General features: G+C 42.2%; 1 protein-coding gene across 1 annotated transcript in view; it reads right to left on the bottom strand.

Moving 5' to 3' along the window:
- The window catches only part of tmeff2 (transmembrane protein with EGF like and two follistatin like domains 2), an 86,236-nt gene that overhangs the window by 21,868 nt on the left and 40,841 nt on the right, over window positions 1–23,527 (bottom strand). Inside the window, exon 5 of the mRNA XM_033023738.1 lies at window positions 4,269–4,365. Coding sequence (XP_032879629.1) covers window positions 4,269–4,365 — 97 coding nt within the window. The remainder of the gene's footprint in view (window positions 1–4,268; window positions 4,366–23,527) is intronic.

The following is a 23,527-nucleotide window of genomic DNA, read 5'->3' as shown; positions in this document are numbered from 1 at the left end:
GAAAAATCATCGGGACTTCTCTTCCTACAATCCGGGACATTGCGTGCAAACGTTGCTTGTCCAAGGCCAACAGCATCATAAAAGACCCAACACATCTCCATCATGGACTGTTCACTCTGCTGCCCTCGGGTAAAAGGTATCGCAGTATAAGGAGCAGAACGGCCAGGTTCTGCAACAGCTTCTTCCCCCGAGCCATCAGACTCTAGAATTCCATATAATGTGCCGCCACTATTATCTATTTTATCTATTTTATCTTTTTATCTATTTTATCTTTTTATCAATTTTTATCCTTTTGTTGTTTTATGTTGCACGGTGAGCCAGATGCAACGGAATTTTGTTGAGACTTGCATTTGTTGGTGTATTTTTGAATGACAATAGTCTTTGATTGATTGATTGATTGATCCTCTATGCCATGCCATGAGTTGGGGGGAGCATCTTTATGTGCTATAACAATATTTTCATTTGTTATTGTTATTCTTTTAAATTACTGTTAAATGTACTATGATGCAGGATAAGACTCACTGGGAGCTGGCGAAAAGCTCTGATGAAGAACCTGCCCAATTTGTGCCACAGTGCCTCAGCTAATAGAGGCGCTAGGCTACCTCATTGTCAGTGACATTTGCCACTGCAAATTGCATCTAGTTTGTAGGTGAGAGTTGGAATCTGGGCGGGGGGGGTTTGGGATGATGAGAATATTGGAGAACAAAAAAATGGGATTATTACAAATGGGTTGCTGATGGGAATCAAGGAGGCAGTAGACTGAAGGTACAGTTTCTGTGCTGGACGGCTCAATGATAGGTGTTTTGAGTGAGACAATAAGGAGTTGTACCCTTCTGGACAAATGGGACAACAGGAGCATCCATGTTGCAAACCTAGCCGTCCTTCTGGTGCCAATCTTGCTTAGTTGGTGGCGGCGCCTAACGACAGCGGCTAGACTACCGTCATCCGTCTTTTTTTTAATTTTTGTCTTGTTAAATGTATGTTTTGAGCTTAGTTTTTATTATTTTTTAGCTGTGTATATGTGGGGGGTGGAGGGGGGGGGGGTGTGGGGGAAACCGTTAGTCTCTTCCCTGTACGGGGACCCGACTTTTTCCCTGTCGGGTCTCCGATGTAGTTGGGCCTAACATCGTGGAGCCGGCGGTGGCCTCCGGCCGGGACCAACCTGAAGGCTCCAGTCGCGGAGCCTGCGGACCTGACATCGCGGAGCTGGCCGTCTTCAGAGCGGGGAGAGCTGTGGTGGGGCTCGTCTGCGACCCGACTTTGGAGCTTCGGAAGCTCCGGCTGCAGGCCCGGTGGACAGGAACATCGGGAGCTCCAGGTCCCTGGTGGGAGACGGCTTTTCGGAGCTCCCGCAACGGCAGCTTCTCCCGCTGGAATCGTGGGGTTGAAAGGACACGGAGCGGGGCCTAACATCGCCCGGTGCGGGTTAGTGGCCACGGGGACTTACCATCGCCCGCCGGGGGCTTAACATCGGAGCCCCAGTTGGCCTAGCTGCTGTAGTTGGACTGCTGGACCGCAGGTTGGTCTGCTTGAACTGCGGGGTATAAAGGACACGGAGCTGGGGCCTAACATCGCCCGGCGTGGCTAAATGGCCACTGGACTTACCATCGTCCGCCGGAGGCTTTAACATCGGAGCCCAGTTCGCCTAGACGCTGCAGTTGGACCGCGGGTGAAGAATAAAGGGAAGAGATAAGACTTTGCCTTCCATCACAGTGAGGGGGTGTTGGAGACTCACTGTTATGGATGTTTATGTAAACTGTGTTAAGTGTGTGTCTTGAGTTTTTTTGTAATGTAAAAAACTGTAGTAAATGTAATTTCGTTTAAACCTAGGTTTGAATGACAATAAATAGCATTCCATTCCATTCCATCACCATTAATTTGGTAAACCATTACAACTGTGCCCACCAAAATGGAGGGATTCGTGAATTTGGTGGAAGAACACAAGGAGAAAATACCAATGGATCGGGCTGGGTTTAAATTGGCTTAAAGTTATAGGCTTCCATTATTTTTAAATAAATGGCAAGCCAGGACGACAACAGATACATCTAAAAACAAGGTACCAAACTGGTGAAGCATTACCACAGATTTATATGCACACAGCAATAACATAATGTAATAGCTAGAGCAATGATCTCACAAATGGATCCAATTAAAGATCTGCACTCTTTTAATATCTAGTCAAGTGTGGCGAAAGCTAACTACAATAGGTGTATATGAGGCAGTAGCTCCACAAATGTCCCTATCCTCAATGATAACAAAATCCAGCTATCGAATGCCAAGCCAGATCATTTACAGCTGGATTCAGCCAAAAGTGTCCAAAGGTTAATTCCTCTCCATTTCCTCCCAAGATCTCTATCATCCCAGAACTTCGTTCTCATCCAATTTTATGTCAAGCAACATCTGAGAGCAATCAATAGAGCAAAGGCAAGGAAAGCAGACAAAATTCAAGGTATAGCATGAATACTCACACTCCAGCCAAAGCTGCAGCTAAGTTGTTCCAGTGCAGTTGCAGCACTGGCATCTACCCAACTACGAGGAAAATTGCTCCAGTATGCCCTGGCCAAAAACAGCAGTACAAATCCAATCCAGTTAAAACCAACCCAATCAATCTACTCTCACTCTCCAGAAAGCAATGGAGAGCATTGTTGACTTGCCATCAAATAGAATGTACTCACCAAAAGCATAATCACTGGTGCTTAGTTTAAGTTCCAGCAGGATTATTTGGTTCCAGACCTCCTAACAACTTCTTTGCAAACATGGACCAAAGAGCTGAATTCCAGGAATGAAATAGGAGCAACGCTCTTGACGTCACTCAAAGATTCTGGGAAAACTGAAGACAGTGGATATCAACATTGTGGTGGGTGGTGTTAAATCTCACACAGGAATACACGTGTGGTTGTTGGAGATGAATCACCCCAACTCTAGTATGTTGCTGCAGGATTCCACAGGACAACGCCCTAGGCCCAAATACATTCAGCTGATGATCTCACTTCCATAATATCAAGATGTTGACTCATGATTGCATAGTGATCAAATCCATGGGCAATTCAGCAGAAGATGAATCAGGCCATGCAAGCATCATGACCTGGACAAGATTCACTAGGTGTTGATGAGTGGCAAATAACAATTGTGCCATGTGAATGCCAGGCAATGACCATCAACAATGACCACCGACAAGACAGCTTAATACTCTATTCGATGGTATTATCATTGGTAAGTCCCCTGACATTGACCAGAGATCAGTAAACGAGCCACTTAATTACTGTGGCTACAATATTTGGTCAGAGGTTGGGATTTTGTGAGCGACCCATCTCCTGATGCCCTAAAGCTTTTCTATGTACGATATAAATCAAGTGATTGATTACTTTGCAGTTCCCTGGTAATTGTGGCACCAACTGCACTCAAGAAACTCAACATCATCCAGCACCTCCTCCCATTCCCACACTGACTTTTCTGTCCTGGGCCTCCTCCATTGTCAGAGTGGGGCCAAGCGCAAATTGGAGGAATAGCATCTCATATTTCGCTTGGGTAGTTTACACCCCAGCGGTATGAACATTGACTTCTCTAACTTCAAGTAGCCCTTACTTTCCCTCTCTCTCCATCCCCTCCCCCTTCCCAGTTCTCCTACCAGTCTTACTCTCCGACTACATTTTGTCTCTGTCCCGCCCACTCCCCTGACACCAGTCTGAAGAAGGGACTCGATCCGAAACGTCACCCGTTCCTTCTCTCCAGAGATGCTGCCTGTCCCGCTGAGTTACTCCAGCATTTTGTGTCTAACTTCCAGCACAAAACAGCCCACCTGACTGACAGCTCATTCCCTATCTTAATTCCCCCCCCATCACTGGTATCCCATCTTCTCAATTCACTGAAGTCATGTCTTGAGGCTATCCCTATAACACCTCACTCACAATGCTGCATCCCCATATCTTCAAGAAGCACAAGGGCCTCAGGAGTGGAGAATATTATGAGGAAAGTACAGGTTCCATCTAACAAATACTTCACTGATATTATATCATGGAAATCACAATCAAACTATGTTACGGGATTACCATCACCAGAAGGACCACATTGGTTCAAGATGTGCCAGTATCTTATGAAGAGCAATCAAGGAAAGGCAATAATCGTGGTGTTACCAGTGATGCTAGCGTGCTGAAAAAATGTGCAAGGGTCTCTAATTTAACGTCTTGTTTCAGCAAAGTTGTATTTATTGCTTCAATAGAAAATAATGAAAAATATTGTTTGTTATTAATTAACACTGAAATATTTACCATACATCTTCTGCATCTTCATCGCATTCTGCTCCAAACTGGCAGATATCACATGAAGATGTTTTCTTCAGAGTAGTTTCTCCAGAACCTTCATTCCCTGCAGGTTACAGAATCAGAAAGAAAAATCATGCAAAAGGCTGCCGGGGACATTGTATTTCTATTTTCATGCACACATCAGAAGCAATTAACAGAGATTTAAAAAAAAAAAAAACAGCCGTGTCATTCGAACCAACAAGGAATTACAGCCTATAAATCCTTTCATACAATTCCAAAATATGATTTTTTTTTTGCTGCTTGAAAATTGGGTTAACACAGAGTACATTATTTTGTGCTCATTGCTGAGTGTGTTAGCAGCAGTTATGAACCAGGTCGCTTCATTTCTCCCCCACAGGTATTATATTTTACCTAAGCCTTTCTTTCCAGTGTAAAACTGCTCCAAATGATATCAATAGTAGCCCACCATGCAAAATTCATCAGCAGTGAGAATTTCAGCCTCACTGGCCTGAAAATCACAAATCTTATTTATTCGCAGAAAGAGCAGGATTTAGTCCCATCATATCCCCTGAGCCCATTATTTCAACTCTCGGGCTGTGACCTTTTTCCTCACTGACGTCTCTGACTGCCAATGGTTTGCCCCTGCAGGTTCACTTGACTTCCTGGCTTGTGGATCATTCCAGGCTGTTGCTGCTTATTATCCTAGCCATTTCTCATAGTTTGCACCTCACTGTTACTTTAGGGAATTCACCCAAACACTATACTGAGGGAGAGGATGCTTCAGTTACCGTGTATCGTGTACAGAGGTACAGTGAAAAGCCTTTGTTGCGTGCCAACCAGAGCTATGTACTTCTGGCAGCATACATGATTACAATCGATCCATTTACAGTGTACAGACACAGGATACATTAGTGCAGCAGAGTTAACATTGGCACATATCTGCATTGCATGCTTCTCTTCAGTACAAGCATTCACAGACAGCATTCTAGCCCATTCAGAGGCCTCCTGGTCAATCTGCTGCCAGCAGTACATAGCTGTGGCTTTGGATGGTCTCAATGTCCCTTGCCCCCATCCTCACAAAAATAATACATTGTTTGTGGGTAGTGAACATCACTTGCTTGTCCAGGCTGCATTGGTCATGACCCCCCCCCCCCCCCCCCCACACACACGCTGAAAACCCTCTCCCACCCATTCTCTTACCATAGCAGTGTTCTTTCACTCATTGGCAACATCTCCTACCATTGGAACAGTGCATTTCTCTTTAAGGTTTTCACAGAAGATTGCACCTTTGGTGTTACCTTCAAACAGCTGTGAGAACTTGCAGTACATCAACAGAGAACATGCCAGTTTCAGTAAAGCATCACATAAGTACAGCATCACTCAACCATGCTGTTCTGTAACCCTTGCTTTCCCTCTCTCTCCATCCCTCCCCAACCTAGTTCTCCGACTAGTCTCACTGTCCTCCTGATTAAAGTTTACTGATTGTATGCTTCGTTGTCACCTTCCCCTCAGCTGACAATAAACCATTCTACATTTTTCTTGATCATCGTCTCCTTTCGTTTGTTTTCACACCTTACTCTTCCATATCTCTATGTCTCCCTCTCCCCGAGTCTGAAGAAGGGTCTCGACCCGCAACTTCACCCATTCCTTCTCTCCAGAGACGCTGCCTGTCCTGCTGAGTTACTCCAGTATTTTGTGTCTATCTTTAATGCTGTTCTGGGAGCATAGCTTTTGAAGTTCACACCATCTACGTACTGTAACTTTCAGAAATAGTTTAGGATGACCCACAGTGCTGCTTTAACACTAAGAAAATGATATGGAACAATTTCCAAGCCTAAAATTTAATTTTAAACCAATTTGTGTTGAACATTAAACAGGAGCTAAACTGAGGAGAAATGTTAGTCCATTTATCAGCTATAAATGTTTCATAGCCATTCATACCTCATTCCCAGGCTGGAGCAGACTCATACATCATTGTTCCAATAACTTGTGTCTTTCTAGACATCATAAACATGTAGTTCAAGGCCTCTTTAAATCCTTCCCTTCTGTACGTTATTTTAATTAAAATAATGAAGATAATTTCAAATAAAGCAGCTTGTGAAAATTGCAAAATGTTCTAACCATCCTCTGCAGCTATGGAAACTCCTAAATATGTGTGCAAGGAATATTCTGACAAGAATAAGAAACAGCTGAGTAGCAGTCACAGTAATTACCTGGAGACAGAATGAATACACTGCACTGCAGTATGTTACTGCAATTGAAGGGCCAGGGAGGAATATGTAATTTAAAACTGTGTGAAAGAGGACTTAAAATGGAAATCTTTTAAACTACGCGGATTATTCAACTCTGAAATGCTGCTCTTTTGTCAAAAATATGTGTGGTAGAAAACGTTAAAACCATGATTTAATTTGTGATAATCAAATTTTAAAAGGGTGTTGGAGACTTTAACCATATAACTGCACCTTGGATGATCCATTGTTGATCTAATATGTTCCAACACATGAGTATACTATGTATCATAACATCACTTTTACTTTATATGTCATCCAGGATATCCAATGTTATGTTATGAATTAGCTTAAATATGCGGAAAAAATGAGGCACCTTTGATAACTCTATTGTTCTTTGCATGACAATCGAAATTAGCAGTTCAAATCTGGAAGATTTCTCCGTGGATTGTCACCTTGTCGTGGTGGAGAAGCTTGTGTGGACCTGAGATCCTGAGGGCGATGCCGTCTGGAGCTATGCTCCTGGTAGGGCCACCCATGGCGGTAAGGTCGAGGGGGAGGAGCCCTCTGGCTCCTCCTCTTCCTTTCTTCTTCCTGCTCCCCCCCCCACCCTGCATCAGTCTTGAAGAAGGGTTTCGGCCCGAAACTTTGTCTATTTCCTTCGCTCCATGGATGCTGCCCTACCCGCTGAGTTTCTCCAGCAATTTTGTATAAGGTCAAGGGGAAGGTCTCGGACAACGAGCAATCCAACCAAGACCGCAATCGTGGAACAGGTGAAGGATGATGGCTGACCTTAGTGGAACGTCACAACGGCTGGGAAGGCGGATGAAGGCTGCAGCAGAAAAGGGTCTCCGGTCGTCTTGGACTCCATGCCACTGGATCCTGACCCAGATCTGTCAAGGACCGTGGGGTGGCTGCCTGTATACCAGTCTCCCAACATTAAACAAAGTCATGCACAGGCGTCCTCCATATAGGGAATAGCACCCTGGAGACACCCATGGTCAGCCATGACCGAGGGGGGCCTAAGAAATCTGGAAGTCCACGGTTACATTTTAGCCGAAGATAGACACAAAATGCTGGAGTAACTCAACGGGACAGACAGCATCTCTGGAGAGAAGGAATGGGTGATTCCGGGTCGAGACCCTTCTATGGCTTGCTAGCAAATTTAGTTTGATGTGCAACATACATTGGGGCTCAAAAGCATACATTTAAACCATAAGTATACAAACATTTCTTCTAATATCAATTTTGCCCCAAATTCTTCAGTCCCATATATTTCCTCTGAAATGTTGCTGTTATTATACACGAAAAAATGTGATAACTAATTTCAATTACAGCAAGTGCCAACACATAGCAATAAGTGGCAAATAAATGTGCTTTTCTTTTAGGTGCTGGATGAGAGACAGGTGTTATATGGGACTGAGAAAAGTATATTTGTACTCTGAATAGTACCATGAATTTCTTCATGCCACTTGGAAGAATAGCACTTTCACGGTATCACACAGAATGTCAGCTGATCATATACATTTAATCTGCAGTGGCTTTCAGTTTATGAACCTCTGACTCAGTCAAAAACAACCTTGGCCTGCTGGGCTGGACGGAATGGTTCCATTTGGGGCCCATTCATGTGGTTAATTGCATCTTTGTTTCAATAAAAGACACTGTTAATGGGGAGAAGGCAGGAGAATGGGGTTAGGAGGGAGAGATAGATCAGCTATGATTGAATGGTGGTGGAGTATAAGGTCTAATTCTACTATTATCACTTATGACCTAATGACATAAACAATTATTTCCAGAAAGTGATTGTTAAAGGTCGAGCCTGTGCAATTTTATCTGCAACGATGGGAAAGGTTTTAGAAACATTAATCTGGGATAGGATTAATAATTGCCTGGAGGAGAATTATTTAAGGCAAACCAGCTCAGATTTAAGGGCAAATCATCTTAAATAATTTGAGTTTTTTTAATGAGGTATTGAGCTGAGGTGTGTAATATGGTCAATGTGGTGTGAATGAACTTCAAGAAGGCTTTTGATAAGGTGCCACATAACTTTCTTATCAGCTAAAGTGAAGCACAGGGCATAAAAAAAGTTATTGGTTCCATAGAACAGTATAGCATAGGAACAGGGCCATCGGCCAACAATGTCCACACTGATGCCAAATTAAACATATCTCCCCGACCTGCATACGATCCATATCCATGTGCATACACAAAATGCTGGAGAGAAGGAATGGGTGATGTTTCGGGTCGAGATCTTTCTTCAGACTGAGAGTCAGGGGAGAGGGAGACACACAGATATGGAAGGGTAAGCTGTGAAAACCAGAGATCAATGGGGATGGCAATCAAGGAAAATGTAGAATGGATCATTGTCGGCTGAGGGGAAGCTGACAACAAGGCATACAATCAGTGAAATTAAATCAGGTGGACAGTGAAACTAGTCGGAGAACTAGGATTGGGGGAGGGACAGAGAGAGAGGGAAAGCAAGTGTTACTTGAAGTTAGAGAAGTCAATATTCATACCACTGGGTAGTAAGCTGCCCGGAATTGACTCGGAATATTGGTTATTGTGATTCTCTACAACAAAATGAAACTTGCATAACATTGGGGGGGAAGTGTGCCAACAGCAGAGTGACCAGAAGCTTGGGAAAACTATAGGCACGAAGAGAAATGTACTCTTTTGAAGCTATTTCCCATGGAATAGAGGTTAACATGATAAAGGTTTTTTTTGTAAAGAGATATTAATGAAGGGATTTAACAGTGAATAGAGAAATGCTATTTTTTATTGGTTGGGGAATTAGAAAAAGAACGAGTTAGCACTTAGGTGAAATTTCCTTGAAGGCAAGTTGTCAGAGCATGGCATTATTGTCACAGGGACTGGTTGAGACAGCAATCCATTGCATCTTTGAATGGATGAGCAGTTCGACACATGAAACAGAGGGGATAAATGGAAATTGATGAATGGGCAGTTTGGATTAGTTTTGGATTGTTCTAAAAGGACTGCCAATAGACAATAAATGCAGGTCATTCAGTCCTTCGAGCCAGCACCGCCATTCAATGTGATCATGGCTGATCATCGCCAATCAGTACCCCGTTCCTGCATTCTCCCCATATCCCCTGACTCCGCTATTTTTAAGAGCCATATCTAGCTCTCTCTTGAAAGCATCCAGAGAACCTGCCTCCACCGCCCTCTGAGGCAGAGAATTCCACAGACTCACAACTCTCTGTGAGAAAAAGTGTTTCCTCATCTCCGTTCTAAATGGCTTGCCCCTTATTCTTGATCTGTGGGCCCTGGTTCTGGTCACAACCAACATCGGGAACATGTTTCCTGCCTCTAGCGTGTCCAAACCCTTAACAATCTTATATGTTTCAATAAGATTCCCCCTCATCCTTCTAAACTCCAGAGTGTACAAGCCCAGCCGCTCCATTCTCTCAGCATATGACAGTCCCGCCATCCCGGGAATTAACCTTGTAAACCTACGCTGCACTCCCTCAATAGCAAGAATGTCCTTCCTCAAATTAGGGGACCAAAACTGCACACAATACTCCAGGCGTGGTCTCACTAGGGTTCTGTGCAACTGCAGAAGGACCTCTTTGCTCCTATACTCGACTCCTCTTGTTATAAAGGCCAACATGCCATTCGCTTTCTTCACTGCCTGCTGTACCTGCATGCTTACTTTCATAGACTGATGAACAAGGACCCCCCAGATCCCGTTGTACTTCCCCTTTTCCCAACTTGACGCCATTTAGATAGTAATCTGCCTTCCTGTTTTTTATACCAAAGTGGATAACCTCACATTTATCCACATTTAACTGCATCTGCCATGCATCTGCCCACTCCCCCAACCTGTCCAAGTCACCCTGCATTCTCATAGCATCCTCCTCACAGTTCACACTGCCACCCAGCTTTGTGTCATCTGCAAATTTGCTAATTTTACTTTGAATCCCTTCATCCAAATCATTGATGTATATTGTAAATAGCTGCGGTCCCAGCACCGAGCCTTGCGGTACCCCACTAGTCACTGCCTGCCATTCTGAAAGGGACCCGTTAATCCCTACTCTTTGTTTCCTGTCTGGTAACCTATTTTCTATCCATGTCAGCACTTAGCCCTGGTACTGATTATGTCAAATTTTGTCTTTCAGCGAAGGAGAGACCTATAACTGGACTAAGAACTAGGAAAAACGGAGTAAAAATATAAAACAGCCACTCTTGATTAATAACCAGGGAAGGATGTTACAGAACTCTCATTGGAGAACTTCTTCAAAGTAGACATATCCTGAGGAGACTTTGCAGTGGAGCAGAAAAAATATGTAGGAAGGAACTGCAGATGCTGGTTTAAACCATAGACAGAAAAAGCTGGAGTAACTCAGTGGGGCAGGCAGCATATCTGGAGAGAAGGAATGGGTGATGTTTCGGGTTGAGACCCTTCTTCAGACTGGTTTGGGATAAGGGAAACGAGAGATATAAACGATGATGTAGTAGAGAGATAAAGAACAATGAATGATATAAACAAAAAAGTGTCGATGACAAAGGCACCAGGCCATTGTTAGCTGTTTGTTGGGTGAAAACGAGAAGCTAATGTGACTTGGGTGGGGGAGGGATAGAGAGAGAGAGGGGCTACCTGAAGTTAGAGAAATCAATATTCATACCACTGGGCTGTAAGGGTGTGATGTAAGATCACTCACTGTCTTGAATCATGCTGAAAAAATCCCTGACTGAGTGATGGTTGGAATTATTTTTCCATTTAGGTAATCCTTTGCTTCCACTCTGAATTTGTGGGTTCTGAGTTGGCAAAAGAGACCCCAATGTGGGAAGTGCAGATTTGATCACAGATAGGTGAGGTATTGACTGATGAGGTGAGAGGTGGATAATTGATGAGATGGTCTGCTTTTCATGCAGGGTTTTTGTGTGCTCTTAATGCTTGGCCTCAAGGTTCTCAAAACCATCTTGATTGTTCCTCTCCACTTCATAGAAACATAGAAAATAAGTGCAGGAGGAGGCCCTTCGAGCCAGCACCGCCATTCATTATGATCATGGCTGATTGTCCCCTATCAATAACCCGTGCCTGCCTTCTCCCCATATCCCTTGACTCCACTAGCCCCTAGAGCTCTATCTAACTCTCTTTTAAATCCATCCAGTGACTTGGCCTCCACTGCCGTCTGTGGCAGGGAATTCCATAAATTCACAACTCTCTGGGTGAAAATGTTTTTTCTCACCTCAGTCTTAAATGACCTCCCCTTTATTCTAAGACTGTGGCCCCTGGTTCTGGACTCGCCCAACATTGGGAACATTATTCCTGCAGCTAGCTTGTCCAGTCCTTTTATAATTTTATATGTTTCTATAAGATCCCCCTCATCCTTCTAAACTCCAGTGAATACAAGCCTAGTCTTTTCAATCTTTCCTCATATGACAGTCCCGCCATCCCAGGGATCAATCTCGTGAACCTACGCTGCACTGCCTCAATCACAAGGATGTCCTTCCTCAAATTAGGAGACCAAAACTGTACACAATACTCTAGATGTGGTCTCACCAGAGCCCTATACAACTTCGAGCTGTCGTGGGCTAAATAATCCCTGGAATATAAATATACCCAAATCATTCTTCATCTTTTGATCACACCATGTAAACCAGAGAAAACAGAAGTGTAAGCAGGAGTCACACCTGACCTGATATCATGTACTAACCTATGTTCCTTGATTCCCTTAATCCAAAAAAATCGATCAATTTGTACCTTGAATAAATGTATTAACTGAGCTACATCAAATTCTCAATCATCTGGGCGAAGAATTTTCTTATCTCTGTTCTGAAGTGCTTATCCTTGATTTTGTTACTATGACTTTTTGTTTTAGACAGTGCAGCCAGGGGAAATATCATCGATGAGTCTGTCCTGTCAACCCACATGAGACCTATATCTTTCAATGTGAGCCTTAAGATACAACTCTCGGAGGATGGAGCACCAAGCTAGAAATTATTCTGCGCTGAGAGGAGATGTGCTAAAACGCTGAAGCACCTTTGGCCCAATGGCAAAATTCTACACAATGTCAAAGCCAATATGGGGAGAAAGGGATCGCTACTGGTTGCTGCAATTTGCTTGGGTGTCATTATAGAGTAGCACAGTGGATAGGAGAGGTGAAACCAGGTTGAGAATGCTGCAATGCTGAGGTTGGTGTGAGCAGCGGATGCTGTTGTGATATGGCGGCGAATCTGAAGAGGGGGGTCCATAGAAAGGAGTAATTTATTTTAAAAGGCTGCCACCTGCTTCAAGAGCTGGGTTCCAGGTCCAAGATGTGCTCAAGAAGGTGCTCGGTGTGACACAATACATATTGAACATTCATTTCAATGCAAGTAGCATTGTTCATAGGCCAAGCATTGAACTTCCTAAAGTGACTGTGAAGTATGTGCCAAAACCAGTTGGAAACCATTGTGCGTGTCTGGTTGCCTTGATATGTTAGTATGGACCATACGTGGAGAACACAGAGGGAATTTTGTGCGTTTTGTTAACAACCGAGTAAGTCCTCGATTTCTAAGCTGACAAATTTTTCAATGCTTATTTATCTGGTCATAATTCTTCTATTAGTGTTTGTGTAGGTCGACAGGAACTTCTTGAGTTTACCCTTTTCAGTGCTTTAGAAAACATCTTCAATACTGGAAACTGATTGTGAATGTACAACTATAATGCGAAATAAAAATGCTCTATATAGGAATTCAAATTATAATCAAAATCAAACTTGCCTTCCTTTTTTCACAGGTTTCTTAAATTTTTACAGGTGACAACATCTTTGTTGCCTCAGTGTAAGTGCATACAAGCACTGCCCAAGTCCCACTGGAAGTTGCGTTAAGATCTGCTGGCAGTACCAGTTTAAAGATAGCGGAGTCAGGGGATATGGGGAGAAGGCAGGAACGGGGTACTGATTGTGGATGATCAGCCATGATCACATTGAATGGCAGTGCTGGCCTACTACTGCACCTATTGTCCATTGTCTAAAAGCTATCTATTCAATGTGCATAAACAACGCACCCTGCCTCAACCATCCTCTGCCCAAATCAGTACAGTTAATATTTCAGGAGGGAAATAAATACTTCTGAAATTTGCATTGACTTTGATTTTGAGCATCTGGCTATTCATGATAATATACATAGGGTATAGAAATGATCACAAATTTAATGTGTATGAAGGAACTGCAGATGCTGGTTTAAACCATAGACACAAAATGCTGGAGTAAATCAGCGGGACAGGCAGCAACTCTGGAGAGATTGGAGTCTCGCTGAGTTATTCCAGCATTTTGTGTCTATCCATCACAAATTTAATGTAATATGAATTTGATATGCCTGCCCCAACTGACACTGTGGAACAACTAGACTAATTGACTGGCTATGAGGGCTCTTTCAGGACTCAAGATTTTGAAAATTGTCAACCAATACATTTTTTCAGATAAGTTTAATTTAGTTTAGAGATACAGCATGGAAACAGACCCTTTGGCCCACCGGGTCCGCGTCGACCAGCGATCCCCGCACACGATCCTATACCGACTAGGGACAATTTTTACATTTACCAAGCGAATTAACCTACATACCTGTACGTCTTTGGGGTGTGGGAGGAAACCGAAGATCTCGGAGAAAACCCATGCAGGTCACGGCGAGAACGTACAAACTCCGTACAGACAGCACCCGTAGTCCGGATCGAACCCGGGCCTCCCGCACTGCATTCGCTGTAAGGCAGCAACTCTACCGCTGCGCCACCGTGCCGCACATAAGGATTTGTGCTTGGCCAGATTTTGTCATAACACTAAAGTCTCAAGGATTATGAATTCCAGCAATATTGCAAAGTAAGACTGACAGTTATATCTGTCGTAAGTGAGCAGATAAACACAAAAATCCTGGAGTTATTTGTGGGGATATCTTGCTTTTCCAAAGTGTTCACCAGTTACATTTCTTAATAATGGATCTGGACACTGAAATGGCAGCACTGCAATGACCTTACTACACTTATCTCCTTGTTTGAAGCTAAAAACTCTGGAAAAACACAAGGCTCTTGCATTCTGGAGTTAGCAAGCTTTTAGTAGGGTGGAATAAATGATAATCACTGAATTATTCTAGACCCATAATTATTCATTTTGAAGATGTGGAGTCTCCTTCATTCCAATCAGAACAATATATTTTAGATTTAATAAAGAAAGTACAATCTTCTAATATAATTATTCCATTACAATTCATTACGAAGCATTTGGAGAGCTCAGCATTTAGGTAATATTAATTGTAGTTGTGAGCAGTAACCCACAGAGACCAAGAAGGTTGCCAGCTTCCATCTACACCTGTATTAGCATATACAATATAAGGCACACCAACAGTATACGTGCCTGAACAAGTATAGCTTCAAACTCAAGCAGCTCAACATCATTCAGGACATAGCAGCCCGCTTGATATGCACCTAATCCACAACCACTCTCTCACTCCAATACCGACGGTTACATAATGGTATCACTTTGTACCATTTGACGGATGCACTGCAACAATTCACTGAGACCTCTTATCTTCCAAACCCACCACCTTTATCAGCAAGAAGAGCAAGGGACTCAAATGCATGGGAACACCACAGCCTGGAAATTGCACTCCAAGTCACACAGCATCCTGACTTGGAAATATATTGTGTAGGAAGGAACTGCAGTTGCAGTTTGAACCGAAGATAGACACAACAAGCTGGAGTAAATCAGCGGGTCAGACAGCATCTCTGGAGAAAAGGAATAGATGACATTTCGGGTCAAGGCTTTGGGTCTGAAGAAGGGTCTCGACCCGAAACGTCACCTTTTCCTTTCCACCAGAGATGGTGCCTGACTCGCTGCATTCCTCCAGCTTTTCGTGTCTATCTTTGGAAATATATAGCTGTTACTTCGAGGTCACTGGGTCAAAATCCTGGAAATACCTCCCAAACCGTATTGTTGGTTTACCCACAATGGGTACACACACCTCAAGAAGGTATCTCACCAAGGGCAAATAGGGAAGGGCAATTAAATGTTGGCCCAAACTGCAAATTCCACATCCGTTGAATGATTTTTTAAAATATGTACGTAATTCACTTGAAAAGCTAGAATCAGCCACGATTCACATTTTATGAGCTGGTGATCCATATTTCAAATGCATACATTAAAATCAACAGCGGACAGGTTTAACTTCAGTCACTGACAATCCTCTGATTCAACTGACTTGTTAACATCTATACTATGAATCACAGTTGAAAGACAGTTATTTGCATGGCCCATTGGACTAGCAGGGAGTCAAGACTTTCTCAGGAGCAAAGGGTGAGGATTGCCAAAAAACGGTTAATTTAAAAAAAAGCACTATGAAACATGCAAGATCGGAAGATTAAACTCCACCACACATGTAAAGGAGGTCAGGGTCCTACAAGGTGAAGCCAGATACATATGGCAATATGCATCTGGTTATAACCAACTGCCTGACTGCGGCGGTGTGGTACAGTGAGTTTCTGAATGCGTTTTGTGTATATCGTAGGAGTTTTTTTGTATTGGTTCCCTACACATCCGCTCAACAATAACCAAATTCAACTATCTTATTCATTCAGAAAACAGAAACAGAGTCTGCATTAACCAAACACACACCTCCAATAATAATAGACCACCCTAGTGATATAACAAATAGTTCCCATATTTATATTAAAAATTAATCAAGTTGGAAATAAAGATCAGAGCAAGGCCCAGGAACAGATGCCGAGTTGGTCCAGCCCATTAAATGTGCTTGCATTTCACTCGAGGCTGTCATGGATTGAAATATTAATTTTGAATTAATCACAGTTTTAATCAACTGGATATCTATTAAGCAACAGAATGCCAATCTTTCTGAATTAATTAATTTCAGGTAAATGATTTTAATTGACTATTTTATTTTTTTTAGATGCTTTTAATGAGCTTGCTTTTTGAGTGTTTCTCAAACTGATAGGTTTTAGCTGGCTGTCAAATCAGGCGATCATGATCCTGCATTTTTGTATTATGACCTCTGAATCTCCAGAGAAATTACATCACTTCATATTGACATATTTAAAAAATATATAACTAAACCTATTTTTACTGATCCGTTATCAAATAAATTTATACGGATAGCTCACCAATGACCAGAATATCTGGACCATTTAAAAAAAACTGCATTAATTTGTCTTTCACATTCATCAAGCACATTGGCTGTGATTAAGTTACAGCTCATGTTGCAACAAAAGGTGACATCGTGAAGGAAAGACAGTGAACAGCCTCAACACATTAAGAACTATAATGTAAGGCACAAAATATTGGTGTAGATAGAGAAAACAAGAAATGTAGTTCCTTTGGTCATCAACTACTCGTAATCTCTTCAACATCTCTTTCAGGACCATCCTAAGCAATTAGCAGTCTTACGGAATACCGAATACTTGTCAGTGTTTTAATGTAGAAAATGTTGTGCCCAGCAAGATCAAATAATTAAGAATAAAACAAGGGCCAGATCATCTGAATTGGCAAAATATAATAACTACTTTTGATTTTGTGAGCTGAATATGCTGGACTTGCATTTCAGGAGTTGATGGCATATCAGTATTTTAAAAATGCTTTAAGATTGCTCCAGAGTTGAACCAGTAAGTGAGATTGTCATTTCAACTGGGTATATTAAATCAGATCATTCACATCTTCAGGCTCAATAACGTTTCAAAGCCATGTTATTTGATGAGGACTCATTAAAAAGCATCTTGATTTACTTTGATTACTTTAAATGTCACTTAAAATATTACAAAATGGAGTAGCATTTCCTTATGGATTCTACCATCCCCTGAATTTGTGACAGACAATTTTAGAACCTCTTATAGAAGTTCTAAACTTGAAAGACCATCTGAAAGCAAATATGCTTTGTTTCGCTCTCATAATTCAAGTAGAAAGATAAAAACAGACAAAGGAATTAGAAAATAAATGTTATTCATAATCGTTCATGACAGCTGTAGGAAGGAAAACGAGTAGGCCTTTGAGCCTTCGGAGTCTGTCCCTCAATTCAATTGCATCATGGTTTATCTACAGTATAACCAAACACCCTACCCACCAACTGTGCTTCTGTGTACATTGCCATTGCTAACAAACAGCTACGTTTTGGTTTGACACTTTCATTTGGCCTTACCTCAACATATTTTAATGAAGATTGATTCAGCTTTCATCCAACATATGTTTTCTCCAGGGAATAACAAGCCAAAGAGAGTCCAGCTCTAATTTTAATGTATGCCCTTTAGTTTTATAATAATAATAATAATAATAATATATTTTATTGTCATTGCACATAAGCGCAACGAGATTTGGTATGCAGCTTCCATCCGATGTCATAACATAAATAACTAATAACATTTAGATTTAGATACCCCGAGAAACATGGATTGTAAAAAGAACAGTAAAATAGTAAAACAGTCAAAACAGACTAAAGTGCAGATGTGTCTGTGCGACGTGACCATCTGAGGGAGACAGTCCAGGGGGGATGGGGGGCACTCAGCAGGGCCGGTTCAGAGCCGCTATAGCTCTGGGAATGAAGCTGTTCCTGAGTCTGGAGGTTCGGGCGTAGAAGGCCTTGTAACGTCTGCCGGAGGGAAGTAGTTCGAACAGTCCATTACAAGGGTGTGAGGAGTCTTTATGGATGCTGACGGCCTTCCTGAGGGAGATGCCCTCCAAGTCTGGTAGCTGTGTCCCAATAATCTTCTGCGCTCTGTGAACGACGCGCTGAAGATCTCTCCTCTCCGTCCCCGTGCAGCTGAGATACCACACAGAGATGCCATACGTTAGTATGCTCTCTGTAGTGCAGCGGTAGAAGGTTGTCAGCAGCTGTTGGGGCAGACCAGTCTTTTTTTAATGTCCTCAGGAAGAACAGTCGTTGCTGTGCCTTCTTGACCAGCGCAGCGGTGTTGGTGAAGCATGTGAGGTCCTCTGAAATGTGAGTGCCCAGAAACTTAAAGCTGGACACTCTCTCCACACTGTCCCCGTAGATGGAGAGATACGTATATTCTATATACTCCAATTCCTCTAATTACCTCAGATACCACAAGTCTTTATTTTGCTACATTCATGGAAATCTGTCCTAATTACTTACTCCTTTAGTGTCAGCAGCTTTTGAATTTGCACAGCCATTGTCCAAGGCCGGTACATTCTTGCTGTCTTGCAGTGCCCAGAGCCAAATGCAGCAACCACAGATAATGTCTAAATACAATAGATAGGCACAAAATGCTGGAGTAGCACAGGCAGCCTCTCTGGATAGAAGGAATGAATGACGTTTTAGGTCGAGACTCTTCTGAAGTCTGAAGAAGGGTCTCGACCCGAAACGTAATTCATTCCTTCTCTCTAGAGATGCTGCCTGTCCCGCTGAGTTACTCCAGCATTTTGTGTCTAGCTTTGGTGTAAACCAGCATCTGCAGTTCCTTCCTACACAGATATCTCAATAGATGTACCACAACCTCCACCCCTTTGTAGATCTTGGAACATAGACCAAGATATCATTAGCATTTTAATTATGGCATTTCAACAGAAAGACCTCACTTTTAACAACAAAACCTGCCTTTAAAAAACATATTTATTGGAGCAAAACATCCGAAGGTCATTCTGAGGAGTGCAATCGGCCAAAATAGAATTGATACGGAGCCAAAATGATAATAACACCGATGATCGATAATTTGAAAAAGTTCATTTTTTTCGGCATTTGCCAGCAATTGGATCTTTGTTGTGGTGAACAGGCGCTGATTACAGTGCTGCACCGCATCTGAAAACATGCAAAAATCATGAGATATGGACTGTCTCGCGATATAAAACTGTGGGTTTCTCTTGTGCGGCTGCTTTACAGACAGGCAGATGTTGTATCCTTCGTGCGTTGACCCACAGGAAGTGCGTCAATGTTTTTAGAGGTCTTCCCCTTGCAGCCTTAGCTATGGAGAGGAGGGGATTGAGGCATTTATGGAAAACAGTGAAGAGGAGGTAAACAGGGGTGGTAGGACTAACAGTTCAGATGGAGCAGTCCAAACATGTTGTTCTTGCAGGTGGCCCCGTTTCTTTGTGGAGAGCGCAAACAGCATGCTTACAGTTTAAGGGGTCCACGAGTGTGGTAGGGCTACACAAAAAATGCTGCAGTAACTCAGCGGGACAGGCAGCATCTTTGGAGAGAAGGAATGGGTGACCTTTCGGGTCGGGTCGGGTCAGTCTGAAGAAGGGTCTCGACCAGAACTGATGTGTGGTAGGGATGACAGTTCAGATTAAGCAGATTAAACTTGCTGTGCTTGTGGATGGCCCTGTTTCCTTGCAGACAGTGCCAACATCATGCTTACAGTTTAAGGGGTTCATAATTATCAATCTTTACCAAGGGCCGAATAAGTGATCTTATTCAATAGAAATTACAAGGTATGCTTTTACAGACATAAAACAACATCCCGGGAGTCACTTTAATCTCCTCAAATGTTTTTACTTCTTGCATAATACATTTTTCACTTTGTTACAACATATTTACAATGAACATTAATCATAACTTCTTAATCCAATGTCAAATTGTTAAGTAATTAAAACAGGCTATAAACTATGATAAAATTGTCACTAGCAGGAGATAAGAGGAATTGAAACCTGCGTTACGAGGAAGAGCAACAGGAAGAACCCAGTCCAATGGATGTGACTTCAATTAGAAATGAATACACGTGCTTCAAAACAGGATAAGAATACTTTTTATTTATGAATTACAGTTTAAACACACCCTCAGACGTGTCCAATTTCTAGGCAATGGAGCATGGAAAGCCAGTCACGTTTATGAAAGATTTGCCAGAATTTTTGAGTTATTTAATGCACACAAAGATGATCTGGGAGACACAAAAGGTCAGTGTGAAACGAACACGGAATTCTTGATGAATTATAGGGGTGAATACAAAATGGAAACAGGGAAGAGTACTTGGAGAGAATTGTGCATTGTATCTCAAATAGCAGCTAAATGGTGCAGATAGGTCATGAGGTCATAAGTGATAAGAGCAGAATTAGGCCATTCGGCCCAACAAGTCTGCTCCGCCATTCAATCATGGCTGATCTATCTCTTCCTCCTAACCTCATGTTCCCACCTTCTCCCCATATCCTCTGACACCCGTACTAATCAAGAATCTATCTGTGCCTTAAAAATATCTATTGGCTTGGCCTCCACAGCCTTCTGTGCAAAGAATTCCACAGATTCACCACCCTCTGACTAAAGAAATTCCTCGTCATCTCCTTCCGAAAGGAACGCCCTTGAATTCTGAGGCTATGACCTCCTCAGATAGATGGTAGAGCTGCTGCCTTTCCGCACCCAGGTTTGATCCTGACATCAGGTGCTAACTGTGTGGAGTTTGCATGTTCTCTCTGTGACTGCATGGATTTCCTCTAGTTTCCTCCCACATCCCAGAGATGGGTGGGTTTGCAGGTTAATTGGCCTCTGTAAATTGTCCCCAATGTATCCGGGAGTGGTTGCAAAAGTGGGATAGCAGAACTATCGGTGTGATCAACGGTTGGTGTGGACTCGGTGGGTTGAAGGGCCTGTTTCTATGTTGTATCTTTCAATCAATTGGCTTCAACAGATGCAGATCAAAAAAAGGATAAATGTTCCGTATTTTGTGGATTATTAGCTCATTAAATCTGTTATTGCTTTTCTCAATGTGCTACAAAATAGATATCTATTTTGGGTAGAAATTAGGTGAGGTTATAAATGAATAGATCTGTTAGAATACGAAGAGGAATAATGTACATTCAGCAGAGGGTTGGACTAAAGAGTGCGATAAACCCTCAATGCACAGGAACAACAAACAATATCAATTGCAAAAACACAGTACAGTATAATGATTTCAATCCTCCTTGCTGATTACAGTTCTAGCCTTTGTTCTAAGTGTCTATGCTGCCTTTGTGTTTCACTGTCCTCGTCAACAATACACGGCTTGCATACAACAGCTGCAAGCCACTTCTTTCCTTGCAGAGCTGGTAAACAGTATCAACACTGAGATGGGATTCATGTTCTTCCCGTGCCTTAAAGACTTCAAAATCAATGCCTTTAAAAAGGTTAACCCAAAAATAATGATCATTTGCCTTCAATTGACACATTCTAAAGTCACATTAGATATTAGAATTGGTTCTTTCCCCATGTCTTTCGTTCATGATTAGAAACAAAAACATTTTATTTTTCACAAAACAGTGATAATTTATGTGCGAAGATTTGGATGATCACTGACAAGCTCATAACTCTTATGAAATGGTTCTCGTCATTATGATGTTGAAGTGCTATAACTGTGTGCAAATTTTCCATCCTGTGCAGCAAAATTATTATGTTGTTAATTACAACTGGAAATGATCAGTGCAGCTGAGTTTTTTTTCTACAATGCTACATCTCAACTTGTTTTTTTTGTCTTAGGAGAAAATTTAATGCTCAGCGACATGTGACATCCAGAAAAGTTTGATGGTTTCTCTTTAATCCAGTGTTTTCCACGGAAGAGCGATCGTGCCGCTCTTGTACATGTCTGCAGACCGCCTGGTGGAAAAGGTTATCACGGTGGCGCAGCGGTAGAGTTGCTGTCTTGCAGCGCCGGAGACTCAGGTTCGATCCCGACTAAGGGTGCTGCCTGTACGGAGTTTGTACGTTTTCCCCGTGACCTGCGTGGGTTTTCTCTGAGATCTTCGGTTACCTCCCACACTCCAAAGACGTACAGGTTTGTAGGTTAATTGGATTGGTATAATTGTAAATTGTCCCTAGTGTGTGTAGGACAGTGTTAATGTGCGGGGGTCGCTGGTCGGCACGGACCTGGTGGGCCGAAGAGCCTGTTTCCGCGCTGTATCTCTAAACTAAAAAAAACGAAACAGCCCAGCCGTAGGAAGAACTAACACTTTGCATCGACCGGTGAGATTATTTTAATTAAATGTGCAAGACAGTTCTTTGTTTTTCTATAAAAATCCACCACATATTAATTCTTTTAATCCGTGCCGTAGAAAGGATAACACTGTTAGCTGAACAGAGTTGTAAATGTTCCTTTTTACACTGAATCATCCAAGCACAAATGATTGAAAATTGTTTGGCTAGCTATTGATAAAACCATTATAAATGGAATGAGTAGAAGAGAAGAATTTGAGATTATAAATATTTAATATCCTCTGCTACCATGTAAAGTTTCATGCCTCCACTGTCACAATAACAATGAGGGTTGTATTTTTTCCTTAAGGCACTTTCCTTATATCCCCTAGATAATGTTGCTCATTAAAATGATATACAACATTGTCTCAATATACAGTCAAAAGTTAATGAAACTAGTTGCAATATTTTATGCATTTTCAGTGGTCTTTCATGTTTGAACTATTTGTAATATCTGTACTAAAAACCCCCCACAACTATTGATGATAAAATGTTGAAGCTTATTTTGAATTCTGACAGCTGGGATTTTGTTGGTCTCATGGATGTGAAGGTAACTATTAAAATTGAAAATATAAATTCGTCAGATATGCTGAAATCAAGCAATCTTATTCTGTTTGGGAAGAAAATGTTCCAGATTTATATGCAGCGTGACAAATTAATATGTTGCAATGTACAAAATATAGTACTTTATATACCAATTGACATGTAAAGTTCTATTCTTTATTTTTCCTTCAAGCCTTTCTTCAAACTGATGTCAGCTGAACCTTGCTTGCCCGTGGCCCTCCCTCTGAATACAATGATTGTGGATCCAGTCTAAGAAAAGGGATGGCAGAATGGTGCAGCGGTAGAGTTGCTGCCTTACAGCGCTTGCAGCATCAGTGATCGGGTTCGATCCCGTCTAGGGTGCTGTCTGTACGGAGTTTGTACATTCTCCATGTGACCGCGTGGGTATTCTCTGAGATCTTTGGTTTCCTCCCACACTCCAAAGATGTACAGTTATGTAGGTTAATTGGCTTGGAGTTTGTGTAAATTGTCCCCAGTGTGTGTAGGATGGTGTTAATGTGTGGGGATCGCTGGTCGGCACAGACTCGGTGGGCCGAAGGGCTTGTTTCCACGCTGTATCTCTGAACTAAAGTAAAATTAAAT

Source organism: Amblyraja radiata, chromosome 7, assembly GCF_010909765.2.
Source record: "Amblyraja radiata isolate CabotCenter1 chromosome 7, sAmbRad1.1.pri, whole genome shotgun sequence".
Lineage (NCBI taxonomy): Eukaryota > Metazoa > Chordata > Chondrichthyes > Rajiformes > Rajidae > Amblyraja > Amblyraja radiata.
Note: the sequence above shows the minus strand (reverse complement) of the source record. Positions and strands in the feature narration are given on the sequence as shown.